General features: G+C 42.8%; 1 protein-coding gene across 1 annotated transcript in view; it reads left to right on the top strand.

Moving 5' to 3' along the window:
- Positions 1-292: 292 nt before the first annotated feature.
- The window catches only part of TBC1D31 (TBC1 domain family member 31), a gene marked incomplete at both ends in the record, with an annotated part of 55,276 nt that continues 35,463 nt past the window's right edge, over positions 293-20,105 (top strand). Inside the window, 4 exons of the mRNA XM_084229785.1 lie at positions 293-369; positions 5,505-5,651; positions 16,081-16,196; positions 19,771-19,949. Of these exons, the coding sequence (XP_084085911.1) occupies positions 293-369; positions 5,505-5,651; positions 16,081-16,196; positions 19,771-19,949 (519 nt within the window). The remainder of the gene's footprint in view (positions 370-5,504; positions 5,652-16,080; positions 16,197-19,770; positions 19,950-20,105) is intronic.

Genomic DNA, 20,105 nt, shown 5'->3' with positions numbered 1-20,105 from the left:
TCCCAGGAGGCTTTGGGGCCCAGAGGCCGGCCCTCGCCAGGGGGCGGGGCCTAAGGGAAGGTCGTTGGTCGATTCCATTGCTCAGGGGGCAGGGGTCGCCGTGGCGGTTTGGAAGGGCCCCGCCTTCCGATCGGTTCGTAAACAGAGAGCCCGGCGTCCTGGCGCGCTTGGTACGGCCCGCGGGCCCTCAGCCGCCGGGCGGGCGCGCGGGTTTCCCGGGCCGGAGCGCGGGGCCTGCCGGGAGGCGCCGGGACGGTTGTGCGCGATCGGGGGGCGGCGCGCGGGCCTCGCCATGCAGAGCACGGACCTGGGCAACAAGGCGGGCGGCAAGATATGGCACCGCAAGCCGTCGCCGGCCGCCCGGGACGGGTACGGGCCGCGGCGGGGGGCGGGGGGCGCGGGGCGGCGGGGGCCGGGGAGGGCGGGGCCGCGGCCGTGGGCGGCGTCTGAGGCGCTGTTGGGGGGCCCCTGGGGAGGGGGTGCGGGCGGCGGCTCTGGCTCCGGCCCGGACCTTGGGGTGGGTGAGCCCCGCAGGCGCCAGTGGGCTGAGCCCCGGGGGGGCCGGGGCGCCGCCGTCCGCAGAGACCCCCTCCCAGGCCCGGGGGTCGGGGGGGCCCCGAAACTGCGCGGGAGAGACTGCGCCCCTGGCGAGGCCCCGACTCCGCCGCCTGCGGGACCAGGGCGGCCGGGCGCGCAGTAGGTGCTCAGTTAATTAGTGTTGGGCTTTTGTAGCTGGAGGCGCGCTCCGGGGGAGGAGCGAGCACATCTGCCCTTTCCAGATGTGGCAGTTTTCTCCGCCCTGAGGTCGCTGCCTGCCTTCCAGCTGGCGTGCAGTCATCAACCGCGTGGGAGCCCTGCTCCGTGCCAGCCCCGCTCTCAGCCCCCCACTGTGCGCCAGTCTTCTAAATGCTGGGACTGCCGTGAAGCAAAATGATCTTCGAAACAAAATGATCTTCGCCTCTCCGGGGTGTATGTTAGTATGGATTCTGGGGGGCCTGCATTCCACAACGCAGTTGGGAGTGCGGGCTTCTGCTGAGTTAGGCTGGCTTTTGTTGCTGCTGCTCCTGCTGCTGCTGTTTTCGTTTTTTTTTAAAAATAGATTTAGTTGCTTAAGGACAGTTCCAGGTTCACGCCAACTTGAAAGCGAAGTATGGAGATTTCCCATCTCCTGTCAGGCCCTGCACACGATGGCTTCCCATTTCAGATGGGCTCCCCAGATGCTACATTTGTTGCGGTTGATGAACCTACATTGACACATGTTTGTTACCAACGTCCACAGGTTATACTTAGATTCACTTTGGTGGTGTCCGTTCTGTGGTTCGTGTGTCCACTCTTGTGGTATCATGTAGATATCATTCACGCCCTAAATTGTCTCGGCTCTTGCAGATTCTTGACTTCCAGCCCTCCTTTTCATTCTGTTCTCAGTTATCTGCTCCCCCTGAGGCTCAGCCTTTCTCCTGTGTGACTTCGATGGAAGTCTTTGCCCTGAAGTGGTGCCATCTCATAATTACTGCACAGAGGATGATCTAGTCTTTCTAATTCCCTAGGATTTCATAGACTGTGCTGCATGGCCTGAGTTCTTATTTCAGTGTACAGTGGTTATTCTATTGATTCTTTGGTTGCTTCTCAACAAATCAGCAGACTTAGCGCCAACTATATGTTCCAGACCATGGTGCTAGATGTTGTATCAGCAGCGTGTTTGGTTCTGATTGCTGCCAGCCCCCTGAAAATGCCCTTCAATTCCATTAAACAAAAAATGTTTTCAGGGGGCCTCCCTGGTGGCACAAGGGGTTAAGCATAGCATTATGAAGCTATCCATAGCCTCTGCAGCATAAGTTTGAGCCCCACCCGGCCAGGGAACTACCCACATGGCGCAGCAGACCTCTCGTCACTCCCCCTGCTCCCCTCAGCAGTGTACTTCGTCAGTCTGCCTGTTCTGCTCCCCACTCTGTCTCTTGTGAATCCTCTCACCTTCCACCCCACCCCACCACTCTAGCCTGTACCCCAGTTCTTGTGTGCATAAATAAATAAATCTTTTAACAAAAAGTTTTCTACATTAGGGCTTCTTTGGTAGGGATTTTTCTTTCCCAATGTAGAGTTTATATACCACCTTTACTTCTAATGTTCTCTGAACAGTAAAAAAAATGGCTGCCATTTTTGGCTATAGTTATGGCTGTAGTTATCTTTCTTGCTGTTGTAAAATATCAGATGTAAATGTAGGATTCAAAAAATGAAAGCAGCAAGATCATTGTATAAATGTCCTTATTTGCTTTTTCTACTAAAACATAGGTTTTTTTCCCCCATTATTGTTCATTAAAATCCATTGTGGGGCCTCCCCGGTGGTGCAGCGGTTGAGCGCTGGGTTGCGAAGCTGCCCGCAGCCTCTGCAGCGCCAATTCTATCCCCGGCTGCTCCCCGGCCACTGGCAAGGGTCCCGCATGGCGCACAGACCTCTCCTGCCACCCTCTGCTCCCCTCAGCAGTGTACTTTGCTCCTTCTGCCTGCTCTGCTCCCCACTCTGGCTCTGGTGAATTCTCTCACCCTCCCAACCCGCGCTTCTGACTGTACCCAGTGCTTGTATAAATAAATAAATAAATCTTTTTAAAAATAAAATAAAATCCATTGTGGTGGTGGTGAGAGAAGCAAGGAGCAATGACTCTGGAATCAGATGGATTTTTGTTGAAGTATATGTATGTTTACTCACCCTATGACATCGGGCCAGTTAATCACTAGGACTAAATGAAGATAATCATATGGGCCAGACAGGGTTGCCCTAGGACACTGTGAAGGCTTTAAGATAGTATCACCTGTATCTTGGTATTCAGTAAATATTTGCTGTTTTTATTATGTTTAAGGACTGAGAAAATCTGTCAATCTATGAGCTATTGAAAGGCAGTTGTTTTAAAATAAATATATATATGAATGAGTATGTTTAAGAATTGAGGGAATCTGTCAGTCTATGAGCTATTGAAAGGCAGTTGTTCTAAAATAAATATGTGTATGTATGAGTTATGTGAAAAATCAGCAAAGCAGAATGTTCCCATTAAGTGTTTATATAAAGATGGCAGGATTATAATCAGTTTTATTAATTTATTAGTGCTTTTATGTGTTTTCTGTGTCTTGAACAATGATCATGTAATTTTGTTGTCTGAATACACAATAAATGTTATAGAAAAAAGACTGGAGGGAAAAGTTATTTGCTCTGAGCTTAGTTGCCAAGGGAACATTTTGATGTTGTTACTTGTCATTTCAATACATTCATTTTTTTTCCTCCTTGGTGATGTCAAATTACAATCAGAGCTGGACAATAGTTAAAGCAATAAAATCACTTTATTGAGAATTACTGTAGTAGGGCTAACGAGGCCTCAGTATAGAACCAAGTTCAATTCCAAATATTGCATGGGCAATTGGGAATTTACAGCTAAAGAGCTGGATGGCTGTCAGTGTGTAGAGACTTACAAAGGAAATATCTAGGATAAGAGAGTTTGGGCAAAACTGGACTACAGGATTCTTGCTCAAGACAGGTCAGGGACATGAGACATCATGTGGGGGATGGCAGAGGGTGGGGATCCTGGTCAGATACCAAAGGTGATCAGTTCTCAACCATAGGGGATTCCAGTTAAACTAATTTTTACGAGGGTGCACAATGGCCTGGGAAAAGGTTCAGGAGCTTGACTAAAATTTGTTCAGTTTTTTCAGGAAGTAGGTAAAAATAAGCATTGTAATTAATAATTTTGCTATTTCCTTCAATGAGTCTGAAAAGCCTTGTGTTTAAACAGAAGAAAATGTTTATACTTAATTCAATTTAGCAAGGGTTAATGAAGTAATAATGAAAAAGATAGGTATTTCTAATGCTAAAATTAAAAAATTCACAAAAAGGCAATATAAAAGTTTTTATGATTTAAGAACTATTGTTGCAATAAAGAATGAAATTATTTTGATCTTCATGGCCCATATATGCACTCATTATTTTAAGGAGTTATTTTGTGCTACAGTTTTATGAAGTTTTTTTTTTTGTTTGTTTTTTTTAAGATTTATTTATTTGTGTATACAAGCACTGGGTACAATCAGAAGCACGGGAGGGTGAGAGGATTCACCAGAGCCAGAGCGGGGAGCAGAGCAGGCAGAAGGACCGAGGTACACTGCTGAGGGGAGCAGCGGGCGGCAGGAGAGGTCTGCGCGCCATGTGGGACCCTCGCTGGCAGCCGGGGAGCAGCCGGGAATCGAACAGGTGCTGCAGAGGCTGCGGGCAGCTTCGCAACCCTGCGCTCAATCGCTGCGCCACCGGGGAGGCCCCGAACAGTTTTCTTTTCAACAGTTATTTGGTTCATGATCTTCCTCTCAAAAAATAGTAATTCTAGATACATATAGTAAACTTTGTCTTTTCTGTTATAAAAGTATTTACATGATTATTAAGGAGCATGTATAAAATACAGAAAAGTAGAAAGAAGGGGGAAAAGTCACTCAGAAATGACTCAGAAATTACCCACAGAAATCTGCTATTACTCTATTGAGGGAGTACATTTCTTTTTCCCCATGTTTAGGTTTTTCTTGCTTTCTCTCTGTCTCTCTCCTCTCCACCCCCCTCTTTTTCTCTGGTTTAAAACCTAACGTGAAAATGTTTTCATTTTTATTTCTTTTTAATCATTCTATGCTTCCATAGGGTGAACAGAAGTACGGCTAATAGGGTTTTCAAAGAATGCCTTCTTAAACCATTTGTCCATTCACCGGTCATATTGTAGTGCCTGGTCTGTAATGCATGCCAGGTTCAGGGGTAGGTACTGTGATCCGGTGATGAGCAAGCAGTGCTCCCTGTCCTCCCCGAGCATCCCTCCCAGGGCACTAGGATAATTTACTTTAGAAATTAATTCACTTTGGAATATTCTATATAGCACACAAACAAAATCTCCTGAAGATATCTTACAATTAGAATACTGACTTGAAATTTTACTTGTACTTGATAGCTTGTATAAGTATTAAAGTACTTTTCATTAGCTACATCACTGTTTTTAGCAGGTGTCACTAAATGCAACAATTTACTCAATGGAAAATATGTTGTCTTATACCCTGTTGTTTTCTATCATCTGATCACAATTTACAAATCTGTTCATATGTGTGTTTATTTTTTTAATGTCTGTCTTTACCATTAAACTGAAAGTCCCATGGGGTAGCGCATGTCTGTGTCTATCAGTTACTCTTAGTTCTGGCTTGTTCCGTGTCTGCCACATAGTGAGTTCTTAGTTATTTGGTGATAGATGAACAGTAAATGAGTGATAAATGAAGAGTAGCTACTTTGATAATGAATAACTTTCTGAACTGTTTTCAGAAATCATTGTAGGATTGATTCTAGGAGACAGGAGCACCAAAAGCAGTAGGAAAGGGAATTATGGGATTGCAAAAAACTTCACAACTAGGGTAGTGGGAAAGTTCTATTTTTCATAATGACAAATAATGCTCAGACTAGAATTTAATGTGTTTGGTGTTTTGTTTTGTTTTTTGGACAGGATTATAGTGAACATCATTCATACCACTTCTGATTACCTTCCCAAAGTTTTGAGATTTTTGAATGTGGCATTTGATAGCTCAGGTGATTGTTTAATAGCTGGGGATCATCAAGGAAATATCTATGTTTTTGACTTGTATGGAAACAGGTAAGCAAACGCTTTTGATTTTTTTTAATGTTATTAATTTATTTATTGTTTTAGTGCCTCCTGCTCATTATTCATTCAGAAAGATTTGTTAAGTTCTTTCTACATTTCAGGTATTTTGTAAAAAAAACACTGTCGTAAGTGCTGACAAAGAAAGTGGAAAGGGTAGAAAGATAATATGGTTAGGGTTTTTAGAGAATTAAATTGCTGGTTTTAACAGTATCTCTAGTAACTTGTTTTCTTTAAATTTAAAAATTAAGTAGTGTTGACTTGTCAATTAATAGCTGATACTTCTTTCGGTAATTGAGAAAGATCATAATTTCCTTTGTACATTATTGTCACAGTATACAGCTAGATATAAGTATTTTAAAGAGTTTAGCCTTATTCTTCTTCCTGTTCCTTTTCCCCTTCTTTTCCTTTGCTGAACAATTTAGTTCAACATCATCTAGGTGGGATGGATTGAGGTAGGCATCTGTGGAGTGGGGTAGCTGCCGTGGGAAGGGGGTAGGGGGTTAAGGGGTGGGGGCTGAGCTGGCCCAGAATGGGAAGTGGAAGGTGTCCCCATGGGGTAGGGCAATCATGGAAAAGACAGGGAGGTTTGAGCCAGTAAGTAAGCATTGAGGATAGTGGGGAAACAGGTTCCTCACTACTAGAAAGGGGGGTTACAAAGCTAGAGAGGGAGGGAACTTGAAGGGCCCTGTAGTACTGGATTGGAACTGTTTGTGCCAATGGTGAACTCCTGGTTTTGTATGTACAGAGATAGATATAAAAATAGGGGCGTATGTGAGCAGGTGAATGAATATACACCTGCATTCCCTCACTTTGTCCACAGAGAGCCTGGGAGTAAGAACACCCTAGTAGCAGTCAACACACGTAGTACCCGGTTCTTGTTTTCTAAATGCCACTCTGCTGAAAGGAATCAGGGATCCTTGGGTTTCAGGATGAAGACAGGGAAAGTATAAGATGACCCTGGGACATTTTATAGCCAGGGAGAAGGAATTGTTCAAGGAATAATGGGAGTGTGTCAGAAGTACACAAATAGCAGCTTGAAGGAACTCCTCTGATGATTGGAGACAATCTGAGCGTTAAAATAAATAATAGTAGTGATGGGTCATGGCCTGTTGGGTAAAGTCAACATCCGTGACTGTAATCAACCAACCTAAGTGTTTTAATGATAACGGATATTTGGTAATCACACAAAGGGCCTCCTTACAAAATGCTTATTAATTACTGAGTTAAAAAGAGTAATTTTACAGTGAAGAAGCCTGGCCAACACCACCTTAATCAAACAATTAAAGGTAATTTAACCAGTAGTGGAACAAATCAAAATTTTTGTGCCACCTAATAGGAAGCATTGAAAGGAACATGGCGTCACTTCTGTGATATTCCTGTCAGAGACCTGTAACCTGGATCTGACAGGACAGTCATCAGATAAAGGTGAAGCAAGGGCACTGTACAGCAAGACAGTCAGCACTCTTCACAAGGGTCAAGGCCATGAAAGTTGTTCCAGATTGAGGGAGACTGGAGACTTGACAAGGAACAGTCTGCACTGGAAAGTAAAATCTATTGGCTGAAGAACATTATTGGGACATGCAAGATTAAATGGGGTCTGAGGACTACATGGTGAAAATATGCAAGTGTCGTTTTCTGATTTTGATGATTGTATTATGATTACAGAGGAGAATGTCCTTGTTTATGGGAAGTATGATCTCAGTAAAATTCATCTCAGCTCAGGAAAAGAAGAGGTCACATCTGATTTATCTGTGATTTACTGAGTTACTGAGTTAATTTGTTAATCATTGTTTCTACTCTTTACCAGAAAAGTAGTAATGGTCACAATTCTCCCACCCTTTAGTCTTGCTCTCCTGCCAATTTGGGAGTCTCAAATCAATAGAACTGTCTTCTCTTTGCTCCCACTGTTAAACAAAATAAAGTAATTGTTGATTGACACCATTACAGAATATTTAACTTTAACATCAGTGATAATTAGTACTCTTTTTGCTTATTTGTTGTTATTTACTTTCCCCAAACTTTACCTGTTTCCTTGTGTCTGACCTGGCTCTTATTCTGCTCAGCCTTCTAATTCATGAGAAGACAGACTCCTTTAAACTTTACTTCCTCTACTCCAAGGACAACTTCAGTATACCTGTCATTTCAACGCTTTTTTCAACTCTTTGCCACTTTTTTCATAACAATAAGTGAGCCTAACTTCTTACAATGCTAATCTCTGTCTTCTGTAGCATCCCCTGGGTTTTTCCTGTTATTTTGTCGACCTGAATATTCACAGCTGAGCGACAAAGGAATAAATGGCAGAGCTGAGACTTGATGTCAGGCCTGTCTGACTCTAACGCCTATTATACTGAGCTCCCTTAAAATTTTCCTCCTTGCCTAATCCAGTGGCCTCTCTTCAATTCTCATCTTACTAAAGTACTAAATATTCTTGTCTTCCCCTCATCCCTGAAATCTTTTGCTTTGGCTTCAAGATGCAATTCTTTTCTGATTTTTCTCCCTCCCTGATGACTTTCCCCTTGTTTTACTGACCCTTCTTGCAGTGTCTGTCCCTGTACTGTTGTGCTGCTCAGACATCTGTCCTTGGCCTGCTTCCTTCCCTATTCCAGGTACTCCCTGACCATCTCACCACTGCCAGGCCTTAGGCTTCCGCGGCCTTGTGAACACTGTGAATTCAGATCTGCTCCTCCTCCCTCTGGGTATCTTCTGCCTTGGGCTGCCTGGTGCAGTGGCCACTAGTTCACAGAGCTCTTGAGCCATTGAAAGGTGCTACTTCAAATTGAGACATGTTGTTAGTGTAAAATACACACTGGGTTTCAAAGCTTAGTATAAAAAAGAATGTCAAATATCTCGATAATCTTTGTATTGCTTAAATGTTGAAATAAATTTATTTCATTGAATGAAATAAAATATATTAGGGTACATTTTAAAATATATTTTACCTGTTATTTTTTACTTTTTTATTTTTATTTTTTTTTTAAATAAATTTTATTGTTATATTCCCCATACAATTGCAGCCCCCCCATTCTGACCCCAATCCCTCCCCTCCCGCCCCCCTAAAAGTGTCTCTGGTTCATAGTTTTTTGTTGATTTTGATTTTCACTATCTTATAGTTATTCATTTTCCTGGTCCCTTATTTAAGTTTTCTAGATTCCTGCTATGAGTGAGACCATCCGGTATTTTTCTTTTTCTTTTTGGCTTATTTCGCTGAGCATGATCCCTTCCAGCGCCATCCATGTTGCTGCAAATTGCATGTGTTTATCTTTTTTGAATGCTGAGTAATATTCCATGGTATATATGTACCACATCTTCTTGATCCAGTCATCTATTTTTGGGCATTTGGGTTGTTTCCAAAGCTTAGCTATTGTAAACAGTGCTGCTATAAACATAGGGGTGCAGGTGTTCTTTGGAATTGATGTTTCTGTGTCCTTTGGGTAAATACCTAGGAGTGGAATTGCTGGATCATATGGAAGCTCTATGTTTAGTAGGTCCAGAAATCTCCACACAGCTTTCCACAGTGGTTGGACCAGTTTGCACTCCCACCAACAGTGCAGAAGAGTTCCTTTTTCTCCACACCCTCGCCAACATTTGTTGTTGCTAGTTTTTTTAATATGTGCCATTCTCACTGGTGTAAGATGGTATCTCATGGTAGTTTTGATTTGCATTTCCCTGATGACAAGTGATGTTGAACATTTTTTCATATGCCTGTTGGCCATTTGCATTTCCTCTTCAGAGAAGTTTCTTTTAAGCTCTTCTGCCCATTTTTTGACTGGATTATTTTCTTTGTTGTTGTTGAGTCTCATCAGCTCTTTGCAGATTTTTGTGATCAGTCCTTTATCATTAGTGTTGGGTGCAAAAATGTTCTCCCAGTTGGTGGGGTTTCTCTTTGTTTTTGTTATTGTCTCTTTTGCTGTGCAAAAGCTCTTTAATTTGATGTAGTCCCAGCTGTTTATCTTTGCCTTCACTATCACTGCTTTGGGTGATGTGTCTGTAAAGATGTCTTTGATGTGCAAATCACGTAGTGTTTCGCCTATATTTCCTTCTATATATTTTATGGTTTCAGGTCTTATGTCTAGTTCTTTAATCCATTTTGAGTTGATTTTTGTGTATGGTGTGAGGTGGTGGTCAAGCTTCATTCTTTTGCATGTAGCGACCCAGTTTTCCCAGCACCATTTATTGAACAAACTTTCTTTGCTCCAATGCATATTCTTTGCTCCTTTGTCAAAGATTAGTTGACCATAAATCTGTGGGTTTATTTCTGGATTTTCTATTCGATTCCATTGGTCTGTATGTCTGTTCTTGTTCCAATACCATGCAGTTTTGATGATTATGGCTTTGTAGTATAGTTTGAAGTCTGGGAGTCTGATGCCTCCATTCCCTTCTTTTTTTTTCAGGAGAGCTTTGGCTATTCGGGGTTTTTTGTGATTCCATATGAATTTCATCAATAATTGTTCTATTTCTTTGAAGAATGACATTGAAATTTTGATTGGAATAGCATTGAATCTGTATATTGCTTTTGGAAGGATGGCCATTTTAATAATGTTTATTCTTCCAATCCATGAGCAGGGGATGTCTCTCCATTTCTTTGTGTCTTCTTCTATTTCTTTTAACAGTGTTTTATAGTTTTCTTTGTATAGGTCCTTTACCTCTTTTGTTAGATTTATTCCCAAATATTTGATTTTTTTTGTTTCAATAACAAAAGGGATGGTCTTTTTGATTTCTTCTTCTTCAGATTTATTGTTTGTGTATAGGAAGGCTACTGACTTTTGCGTGTTGATTTTGTATCCTGCCACTTTACTGAACTGATTGATGAGTTGAATTAGCTTTTCTGTGGAGTTTTTGGGGTTCTCTATATATAATATCATATCGTCTGCAAATAGTGATAGTTTGACTTCTTCTTTTCCTATTTGGATTCCTTGGATGTCTTTCTCTTGTCTTATTGCCCTGGCTAGGACTTCCAGTATTATATTGAAAAGCAATGGTGAGAGTGGACATCCTTGTCTTGTTCCAGATCTTAATGGAATTGCTTTCAGCTTTTCACCATTGAGAATGATACTGGCTGTTGGCTTGTCATAGATGGCCTTTATGATGTTGAGGTATGTTCCTTGTATCCCAAGAATTTCAAGGGCTTTTATCATGAATGGGTGTTGCACTTTGTCGAAAGCTTTCTCAGCATCTATTGATATTATCATATGGTTTTTATATTTCTTTTTGTTGATGTGTTGTATAACGTTGATTGATTTTCGGATGTTAAACCATCCTTGTGCCCCTGGAATGAATCCAACTTGGTCGTGGTGAATTATCTTATGGATACATTGTTGGATTCTGATAGCTAAAATTTTATTGAGGATTTTTGCATCAGTGTTCATTAGGGAGATTGGCCTGTAGTTTTCCTTTTTTGTGTTGTCCTTGTTCGGTTTTGGTATTAGTGTAATGTTGGCTTCATAAAACGTGTTTGGTATTGTCCCTTCCTTCTCAATTTTTTGGAAGAGTTTGTGAAGGATAGGCACTAATTCGTCTCTGAATGTTTGGTAGAATTCATTTGTAAATCCATCAGGTCCTGGGCTTTTGTTTTTGGGGAGGTTTTTTATTACCATTTCAATTTCGCTAATTGTAATTGGTCTGTTTAGGTGTTCTATTTCTTCTTTATCTAGCTTTGGGTGATTGTAGAGTTGTAGGAATTTGTCCATCTCCTCTAGATTGTTGAACTTGTTTCCATATAACTGTTCATAGTAGTTACTGATTATTCTTTTGATTTCTGCTGTGTCCGTTGTGATTTCTCCTCTTTCATTGATGATCCTGTTTATTTGTGCTTTCTCCCTTTTTTCCTTTGTGAGCCTGGCTAGGGGTTTGTCTATTTTATTGATTTTTTCAAAGAACCAGCTCTTGGTTTCATTGATCTTTTGGATTGTTTTTTTAGTTTCAATTTCATTTATTTCTGCTTTGGTTTTTATTATTTCTTTTCTTCTACTGGTTTTGGGGTTTTTTTGTTGTTCTTTTTCTAGATCTTTGAGCTTCGAGATTAGGTTGTTTCTTTGCGTTCTTTCTTGTTTCTTGATGTGAGCTTCTATTGCTATATATTTTCCTCTTATTACTGCTTTTGCTGCATCCCATACATTTAGGATATTGGTGTCCTCCTTGTCGTTCAATTCAAAAAATTTTTTAATTTCTTCTTTGATCTCCTCATTAGTCCAATGGTCTTCCAGTAGTGTGGTTTTTAATCTCCATGAGGTAGGAAAGTTCCTTGCCTTCTTTTTATGGTTTATTTCTAGTTTGATGCCTTCATGGTCAGAAAAGATGGTTGATATGATTTCAATCTTGGTGTATCTGTTGATGTTTGTCTTGTGCCCCAGTATGTGATCGATCCTGGAGAATGATCCGTGTGCGCTTGAGAAAAATGTGTACTCCGTTTTTTTGGGGTTTAGTGTTCTATAGATGTCTGTTAAGCCCAATTGCTCTAGGTCCTTATTTAGAGCTTTAGTTTCTTTACTTATTTTTTGTCTTGTTGATCTATCCATTGTTGATAGTGGTGTGTTGAAGTCTCCCACTACGTATGTGTTTTCTCTGATGTCTGTTTTCAGAGAGGACAACAGTTGTCTGATATATTTTGGTGCTCCTTCGTTTGGTGAGTATATGTTAATGAGTGTTATTTCTTCTTGAAGTATTGTCCCCTTGATCATAATGTAGTGACCCTTGGGGTCTCTTTTTATCTTTTTGAGTTTGAAATCTGTTTTATCTGATATAAGTATAGCTGTTCCTGCTTTCTTTTTTGGTCCATTTGCTTGTAGGATTGTTTTCCATCCTTTAACTTTGAGCCTATTTTTATCTTTTGTAGCTAAATGTGTTTCCTGGAGACAGCAAAAGGTTGGGTTTTGTTTCTTAATCCAGGCTGCAACTCTGTGTCTTTTTATTGAAGAGTTTAGTCCATTTACATTCAGAGTTATTATTGATATGTTAACATCTGTATTTGCCATTGTGTTTGTCTTTCCTTTGATTTTATTTATTTATTCTTTTAATAACTTTTTTTTTTTTGGCCTTCTTTCATTGTTATTCGTCCCTCTGAGGTTCTGGCTTTAGGACTCCTTGTAGTATTTTTTGGAGTGGGGGTTTAGTTGCAATGAAATTCCGGAGTTTCTGTTTGTCTGGAAAGGTCCATATTCTTTCTTCAAAGAGGAAGGAGAGCTTTGCGGGATAGAGTATTCTTGGTTGGCATCTGTTTTCTTGGAGTCTGTTGACTATGTCCCTCCACTCTCTCCTTGCCCGTAGTGTTTCTTCGGAGAAGTCTGATGTCAGCCTGATTGGTTTTCCTTTGAATGTTATCTGTTTCTTCCCTCTTGCCAGCTTCATTATTTTTTCCTTGTCCTGGATTCTTGGGAGCTTTACTATTATGTGTCTTGCTGTATTTTTCCTTTCGTCGTGGAAGTTTGGTGTTCTTCTTGCTTCTTGTATATCAATTTTCAGCTCCTTCTTCACATTTGGGAAGTTCTCTTCAATTATCTCTTTGAATATTTTCTCTGTTCCTACATCTCTCTCCTCTCCTTCTGGTATTCCTATAACTCTTATATTTCCTTTCCTCATGGAGTCAGATAGTTCCCGAAGTCTTTCTTCGTTCTTTTTCCTTCGTACTTCTCTTTCCTTTTCTGTTTTGGTTCTTTTTATTTCTATGTCTTCAAGATTACTTATTCGTTCTTCCATTTCATCTATTCTGCTTTCATTGCTTTTCCCAGAATTCTTTAGTTCTTCCATTAATTCTTTGATCTCCTGCATTTCTTTTACTTCCCTCTTTAGGGACTCAATTTCTTTCTTCTGACCATTGTTTTCCCTCTCTAGGGACTCAATTGCATTCTTCTGATCGTTGATTATTTTTCCCTTATCATTGTTTTCCTTTATGACTTCTGTTAGTTTTTTAATCACGGCAATTTTAAATTCTCTTTCTGGAAGGCTCAGAAATTCTTCCAAGTTATTGTCTTTGCAATCTGGGGGCTGGCTTTCTTTTTGTGGTGTGCTTTTTCTCTGGAGAGTTGCTAGGTTGCGTGTGGTTCTTCTCTTCCCTACTGTCTGTTTTCTAATTTGCCGTATGCGTTGGGACACTGTGTAGTTGGGACTGGCCGGCATCTTGGGTGGGCTTCTCTGTTCCCCTCTGGTTCTTCCAGGAGTCATCTGTCAGTTTCAAGCAGTCTTTACTGGAGAAAGGTCCCTGTTCTAAAATGCCGATGTAGGGACACACTCCCCTGTGCGCCTGGTCTGCCCCGGCGGTGGGTTCCTGCTCCCCTCTGGGCTTGGACTGCAGGCCAGAGGGGGTCTGGCGTGGGCGAACTTCCCCCGCTCACCTCTGGCTCCTGAGGAAGCCTTCTGCAGGTAGTCTTTACTGAAGAAATGTCCCTGTTCTAAAATGGTGATGTGGGACACACTCCCTGCGTGTCTGGTCTCAGGCACACTCTTCTGTGCACCTGGTCTGCCCCGGCTGTGGGTGCTCGCTCTCCCTGTGGGCTCAGACTACTTGTTCGGAAGGGGCCCGGTGTGGGCAAACTCCCCAGCTGGCCACTAGCTCCTTCAGGAGCCTCTGCTGGCTTCAAGTCGCTAGGTGGTGCCAGAGATCTCTCCTAGAGCCCTTGGGGAGCTGATTTTCCACCCCGTGGGACAGGGAGCAGAGCGGGGATGGTAGGGTACACCTCAACGGCTTTGGGGTGCTGTGTCTGCCTTGTGCCCCACCGTCGTGGGGAACCCACGCCCCTAATTTCGTGCCCCGGGTCTCTGTTCCAAAGCCCTCAGTTCCAGGACGCGGGCTGTAGCCCAGATCAGTGGGGCGGGAATGGCGCCTTTTGAATCCTGCTCCCCTGCCTGGGCGCCTTGTTCCTGCTCACTCAGGATGGGCCTCCGCCGTCTCCCCCTAATTTCGTGCCCGGGTCTCAGTTCCAAAGCCCTCAGTTCCAGGATGCGGGCTGTAGCCCAGATCAGTGGCGCGGGAATGGCGCCTTTTGAGTCCAGCTCCCTTGCCTGGGCGCCTTGTTCCTGCTCACTCAGGGAGGGCCTCCGCAGTCTCCCCCTAATTTCGTGCCCCGGGTCTCAGTTCCAAAGCCCTCAGTTCCAGGACGCGGGCTGTAGCCCAGATCAGTGGCGCGGGAATGGCGCCTTTTGAATCCAGCTCCCTTGCCTGGGCGCCTTGTTCCTGCTCACTCAGGGAGGGCCTCCGCAGTCTCCCCCTAATTTCGTGCCCCGGGTCTCAGTTCCAAAGCCCTCAGTTCCAGGACGCAGGCTGTAGCCCAGATCAGTGGCGCGGGAATGGCGCCTTTTGAATCCCGCTCCCCTGCCTGGATGCCTTGTTCCTGCTCACTCAGGGAGGGCCTCCGCCGTCTCCCCGCAAGCCTAGGTCGCAGGCGCGGGGACCTGGGCAGCTGCGATCCGGTCCGGATCCGCGCCGCTTTCCGCACGCAACCTTACCGGGCGGCCGGGGCTGTGTGCTGGTGCTGGTCTCCTCCTGGGGGGCGTGGCTCTCTTTAATGGCGCCTGGAGCTCACCTCCGCGGCGGATCCTGCAGGGTTCGCCTCTCCCGTTCACGGGGTGTGGTGGCTGAAATAGTTCCTTTCCACTCACAGTCCCACTTGCTGCGTCCGTTTTTCTTGTTGGCCGTTTTGGTTTGTTGTTTCCCTCCTTTCTGCCGGTCGGAGAGTGCCGACTTTGTGGGCGGGGGAGGGGAGCAGGGTTCTTATTTTTTACTTTTTTAACATGTCTCTTAGCAAATGTTAAATCACACCTGTGGCCTGCATAATGTTTCTTTTGGACAGCACAGCTGTAAATGTTTTCAAGGACTTTACACTCAACATGTTTAAAATCAGGCTTGTTAATTCCTACCCCTAAGTTTGTTCCTCCATTGCCCAAGCTTGAAAGCTTAATTTTTGGTAAATTGAATTCTACCTATGTCCTAAGAACTCTGCTAAGCACTTAACATAGTGTTTCATTTAGTCATCCCAACAACCTCATGAGGCCCACAAGGAATTCCTGGTTCTTCCCTCTTTGCTCCCTGTTTGCTATATCACCAGCTCTCTCTCTGCTTGAACTTCTGACACCTCTATTTGTCCTTTCGGTTTTGTACCTTAACTCTGGATGAGATTCTCTGTCGTAGCTTTCTTAACAATCTCTACCTTGTCCCGCCATCCTTTTGCCATTGCTGTCAGTCATCCTCCTGAAAGACAGGCCTGCTAATGTCTGCTATGCTTACAACTTAGCATGGCTTCCCGTTCTGTGTAAGTAAAACCCATACTTCTCCGCGTGGCCCACGGCCCCCTTCATGGTCTGGCTTGGCCTACCAAAATGGGGGCTCACTTTTCTGAGTTTCATTTCCTTTATCTCTAAGGATGATTCCAGCATAAAATTGATGACTATTGGAAGAACTGCTGATACTAATGCAGTAATCTCTCAATAGGTTTAATCTTGTTCAGCGGACAGCACAAGCTTGCACAGCTCTCGCCTTTAATCTTCGTAGAAAGTCTGAATTCCTTGTGGCATTAGCTGACTATTCTATTAAATGTTTTGATACAGGTAAGAAGTCCTCTTTTATCTTTTGAAGCAGAGTAAAATATAGACTGAATTACAAGCGCAAGGGGTTTGCCAGTCTGTACAGTCAGAGGGAGCCTTTTCCTACAAGAACGCCCTCACTTGAGGCACTGGTCACAAGTCTGGGAGTCCCAGGACCATTCCCGTGTCAGATCAGGTATCTACAAATTCAGGATTCCCTACAACTACCCTGAGGTTTGATAATTCATTAAAATGACTCAAAGTACTCAGGAAAGCACTATATTTATCATTAGAGTTTCAATGTAGCAAAAGAATACAAATCAGAATGAGCCAGAGGAAGAGAGGCCTACGGTGGAATCTGGGAGGTGCCTAAAAAAGAAGCTTCCATGTCCTCAGGGACACGTTACCCTCCTAGCATCAGGGTGGCCATCCACTCTGAGTAATGGCAAACCAAGAATTCACTGATGCGATGATGCCGACTTTTTATTGAGGCTCCACTACACATACCCAGTTGAGTGGATTATTGCTCACTTGGTTGAACTCAGTTTTAGTTCCGTCCTTTCTCTAGACAGCAGGCTGGGCCCAGAGACCCAACCTGCTAATCAAGCACATGGTTGGTCTTTCTGGTGTGGCCAGCCCCACACTGAGGTTCTCTCCTTAGCATAAACTATCTGCTGTCATCTGAGGGACCAGTCATGAATAACAAAGACATAGTCACTTGGAAATTGCCAGGGGCTTCCAGATAGCCTCCCAGTAACCTAGACAAAAGCCACACTTCTCTTTGAAGGCCAGATTCCCTACTACACAGGCACAAGAATCATATATTGTTTTAATATAACCTATGTGTTTTATACCCTATCATATTACTTAGTAGAGAGCTTAGAGTTCTATAAACGGAATCACTTATTTAAAAAAAAAAAATGAGGTATCTCAACTATCATTTTCTCTTGCTATTGAAGTATTGATGAATATTTAGAGATATTAATGATAGCAACAATAGGAATAACAGTGATAACCTGAATTTATATAGCATTTGCTCTTTGCCGGTACTGTTTAATGATGTAAGTGAATTTTTATTACCATAATAACCCACTGAGGTAGACTCTACCACTGTCTCCGCATTGCAGATGAGGAAAGTGAGACACAGAAGTCACTTGCCAAGGTCCCATGTGACGTGCACAAGAGCAGGGAAAAAGCACTACTCGCTTGTCCTTTAGCAATGCCTAGAGACACCACAGTGTCTCTGCCAGAGACCCGTCTTTCCAGTCTGTTTTCTCTGCACCCACTTTTTCTGTTGTAACAAACATGACCCTGGTATCTACATTTAATGGGATCCTTTTACCTCATTAAAAATCGATACAGTATATTTAAAATCAGTACCTAATGTTGTGCTTTATACAGGTTTGCAGTAGTATAATCTTTTAACATGTTCCCAGTTGGTAGACTTGAAACTGTTGGCAATATTTGGTACAGCACAGTTGCCACAGAAATTCTAGAAAACTAAGTCTTTATACTCATCTGCGATGCCTCTCTCGGGATCCACCCCTTTTGCGTAGCTCCTTTCACAATGTCTTCTGTCTTATTAACCCCCACATCAGCCCCTTCCTTAGGTGCTGCCCCACCCACCGCCTCCCGTTCCTTCCCCGTTGCTGCAGATCCTGCTTCCTCACAGCATTCACCCTGGATTCTCATCCTGCTCTTCCCTCTGTGTGGTACAGGGACGTTATTTCCAAGGTCATTAGTAAGCTCTGATGGCTAAAATCCTCTGGACTTTTCATCCTACTTCTTAGTAGCATTTGAAACTTTGGATCATTTAGAGTTTGAGTTTTCATACTCTTACTCTCTTAGTTCACTTAATTTTTAGCTGCTTCGTAGTATTCTCTCTACTGGATTCTTGTAGTGGTTCTTAAACTTTTGGCTTTTTGAGCCTATTGAAAAGAAAAGGGAAACCCCATTAAAAGTTGTCAACTTAAGGGCCTCCCCTGGTGGTGCAGCGGTTGAGCGCTGGGTTGCGAGGCTGCCCGTAGCCTCTGCTGCGCCAGTTCAATCCCCGGCCACCAGCGAGGGTCCCACAAAAAAAAAAAAGTTGTCAACTTAAAATTTTGCTATTTGGGAAAAAACCCTAACTTCATTTAAAAAAGGGATTTTTTTGGGTCTCCCCTGGTGGCACAGCAGTTGAGCACTGGGCTGCGAGGCTGCCCGCAGCCTCTGCAGCGCCAGTTTGTTCCCCAGCCGCCAGCAAGGGTCCCACAAAAAAAAGGGGGGGGTTTTTTTTTTTTGCCCCTATCATACACTTACAAGGAGTTAATACTAAAAGGGTAGTACTTTAAATTTTGCTTGATGAAAAACTCATTACATTATCCTTATTTTTCTCATTTCACTGAAAACCAGTGAAAAATTGATCCTTAACTAATACCCACCTCTAGACCCATCTTTGGAAACCACTGCTCTCTCCCTAAGGGTTTATGTGTTCCTCTCTGTTCATTTTTGACTAATTTTGTATCTTGAGGTTCCCCATATTTGTATCTTGTTCTCTGTCTATTCTCAGTTCCATCTTTTTAGAGGAAAATAATCTCATAAGGATAAAACATGCCTACCGTAGAAAATTTAGAAATGTACAGAAAAATATAAACTCACTAGTAGTTTTACAACCTAGTGATAATCATCATGATAGTTTAGGTATGAGCCAATTTTAAAAACAAATTAATTATTTTCTTCCCACATTGTAAAATCTGCTTCTCCTCATGTATTTCTTTTGTCAGTTAATAGCATCATTGTCTGGTTACATGATTAAACTAGAACCATTGGAGTCTTAGCTCTTCTTCCATCTCAGTATATCTATTTGGTCACTCAGGTCTTTGATATTTTTACTTCATTGCTCTAGAATTTGTCCCTTTCTCCATTGCTGCTTTCTAAGAGTCTCTTTTTCTCCTGCTTGGATTATTAGGACAACAAACACATTAGTCTTGTCTGATCTCTTCCCCCTTCTAATTATCCACTATATATCTTCAAAGTGCTCTCACTGAAACACAGACCAGATAGAACAGTCTTCTACATAAAAGTATTAGAGGAAAAAGTCTAAAACTCCCTAACAAAAAGAAAAAGGTTCTTCATGAAGCATGTTACTAACATATCCCAGAGTGCACTTTGTCAGCTAGCCATACGCTGCCATTTTTATAGTTGTTAGTGGAGGGGCCTCATGTAATACCTAGCCATCATTCCTTGGGTGATGTATAGTATAACTGTATGTAAAACTGTTTGTTTTTGTTTGTTTGTTTTATTATAATTTTTTTAAAGATTTATTTATTTTTGCATACAAGAGCTGGGATATAGGCCAGAGATGCGGGAGGTGAAAAGATTCACCAGAGGCAGTGGGGCAGAACAGGCAGACTGACTGAAACACACTGCTGAGGGGAGCAACGGGTGAGTCAGGAGAGGTCTGCTGAGCCATGTGGGTTGCTCCCTGGCCGGCCAGGGATCGAACTTGTGCTGCAGAGGCTGCGGGTTGCTTCATAGTGCTATGCTTAACCCCTTGCACCACCAGGGAGTCCCACTGTATGTAAAATTGTATATATAACTATTTTACTTTTTACCACAGTTACCAAGGAGCTAGTTAGCTGGATGAGAGGCCATGAGTCATCAGTATTTTCAATCTCTGTGCATGCATCAGGGAGATATGCCATCACTACTTCTTCTGATACAGCACAGCTGTGGGACTTGGATACATTTCAGAGAAAAAGAAAGCTGAATATTCTTCAGTCTGTGGGTATACAAAAGGTCAGTGAGGGGGTGATATCTGTTGTGCTCCTCAAGCTAGTTTTTTGGTCAGCAAGATTTATAGGTGATACAGAGTAATGATTCACTTTGTCCTACAAAGTTGTACCCTCATAACTCAGCAACAAGCACAGCAAAGTGGTCTGTGGACTTGAAAAT

The sequence above is a fragment of the Talpa europaea genome (genome assembly GCF_964194135.1).
Source record: "Talpa europaea genome assembly, chromosome: 3".
Lineage (NCBI taxonomy): Eukaryota > Metazoa > Chordata > Mammalia > Eulipotyphla > Talpidae > Talpa > Talpa europaea.
Note: the sequence above shows the minus strand (reverse complement) of the source record. Positions and strands in the feature narration are given on the sequence as shown.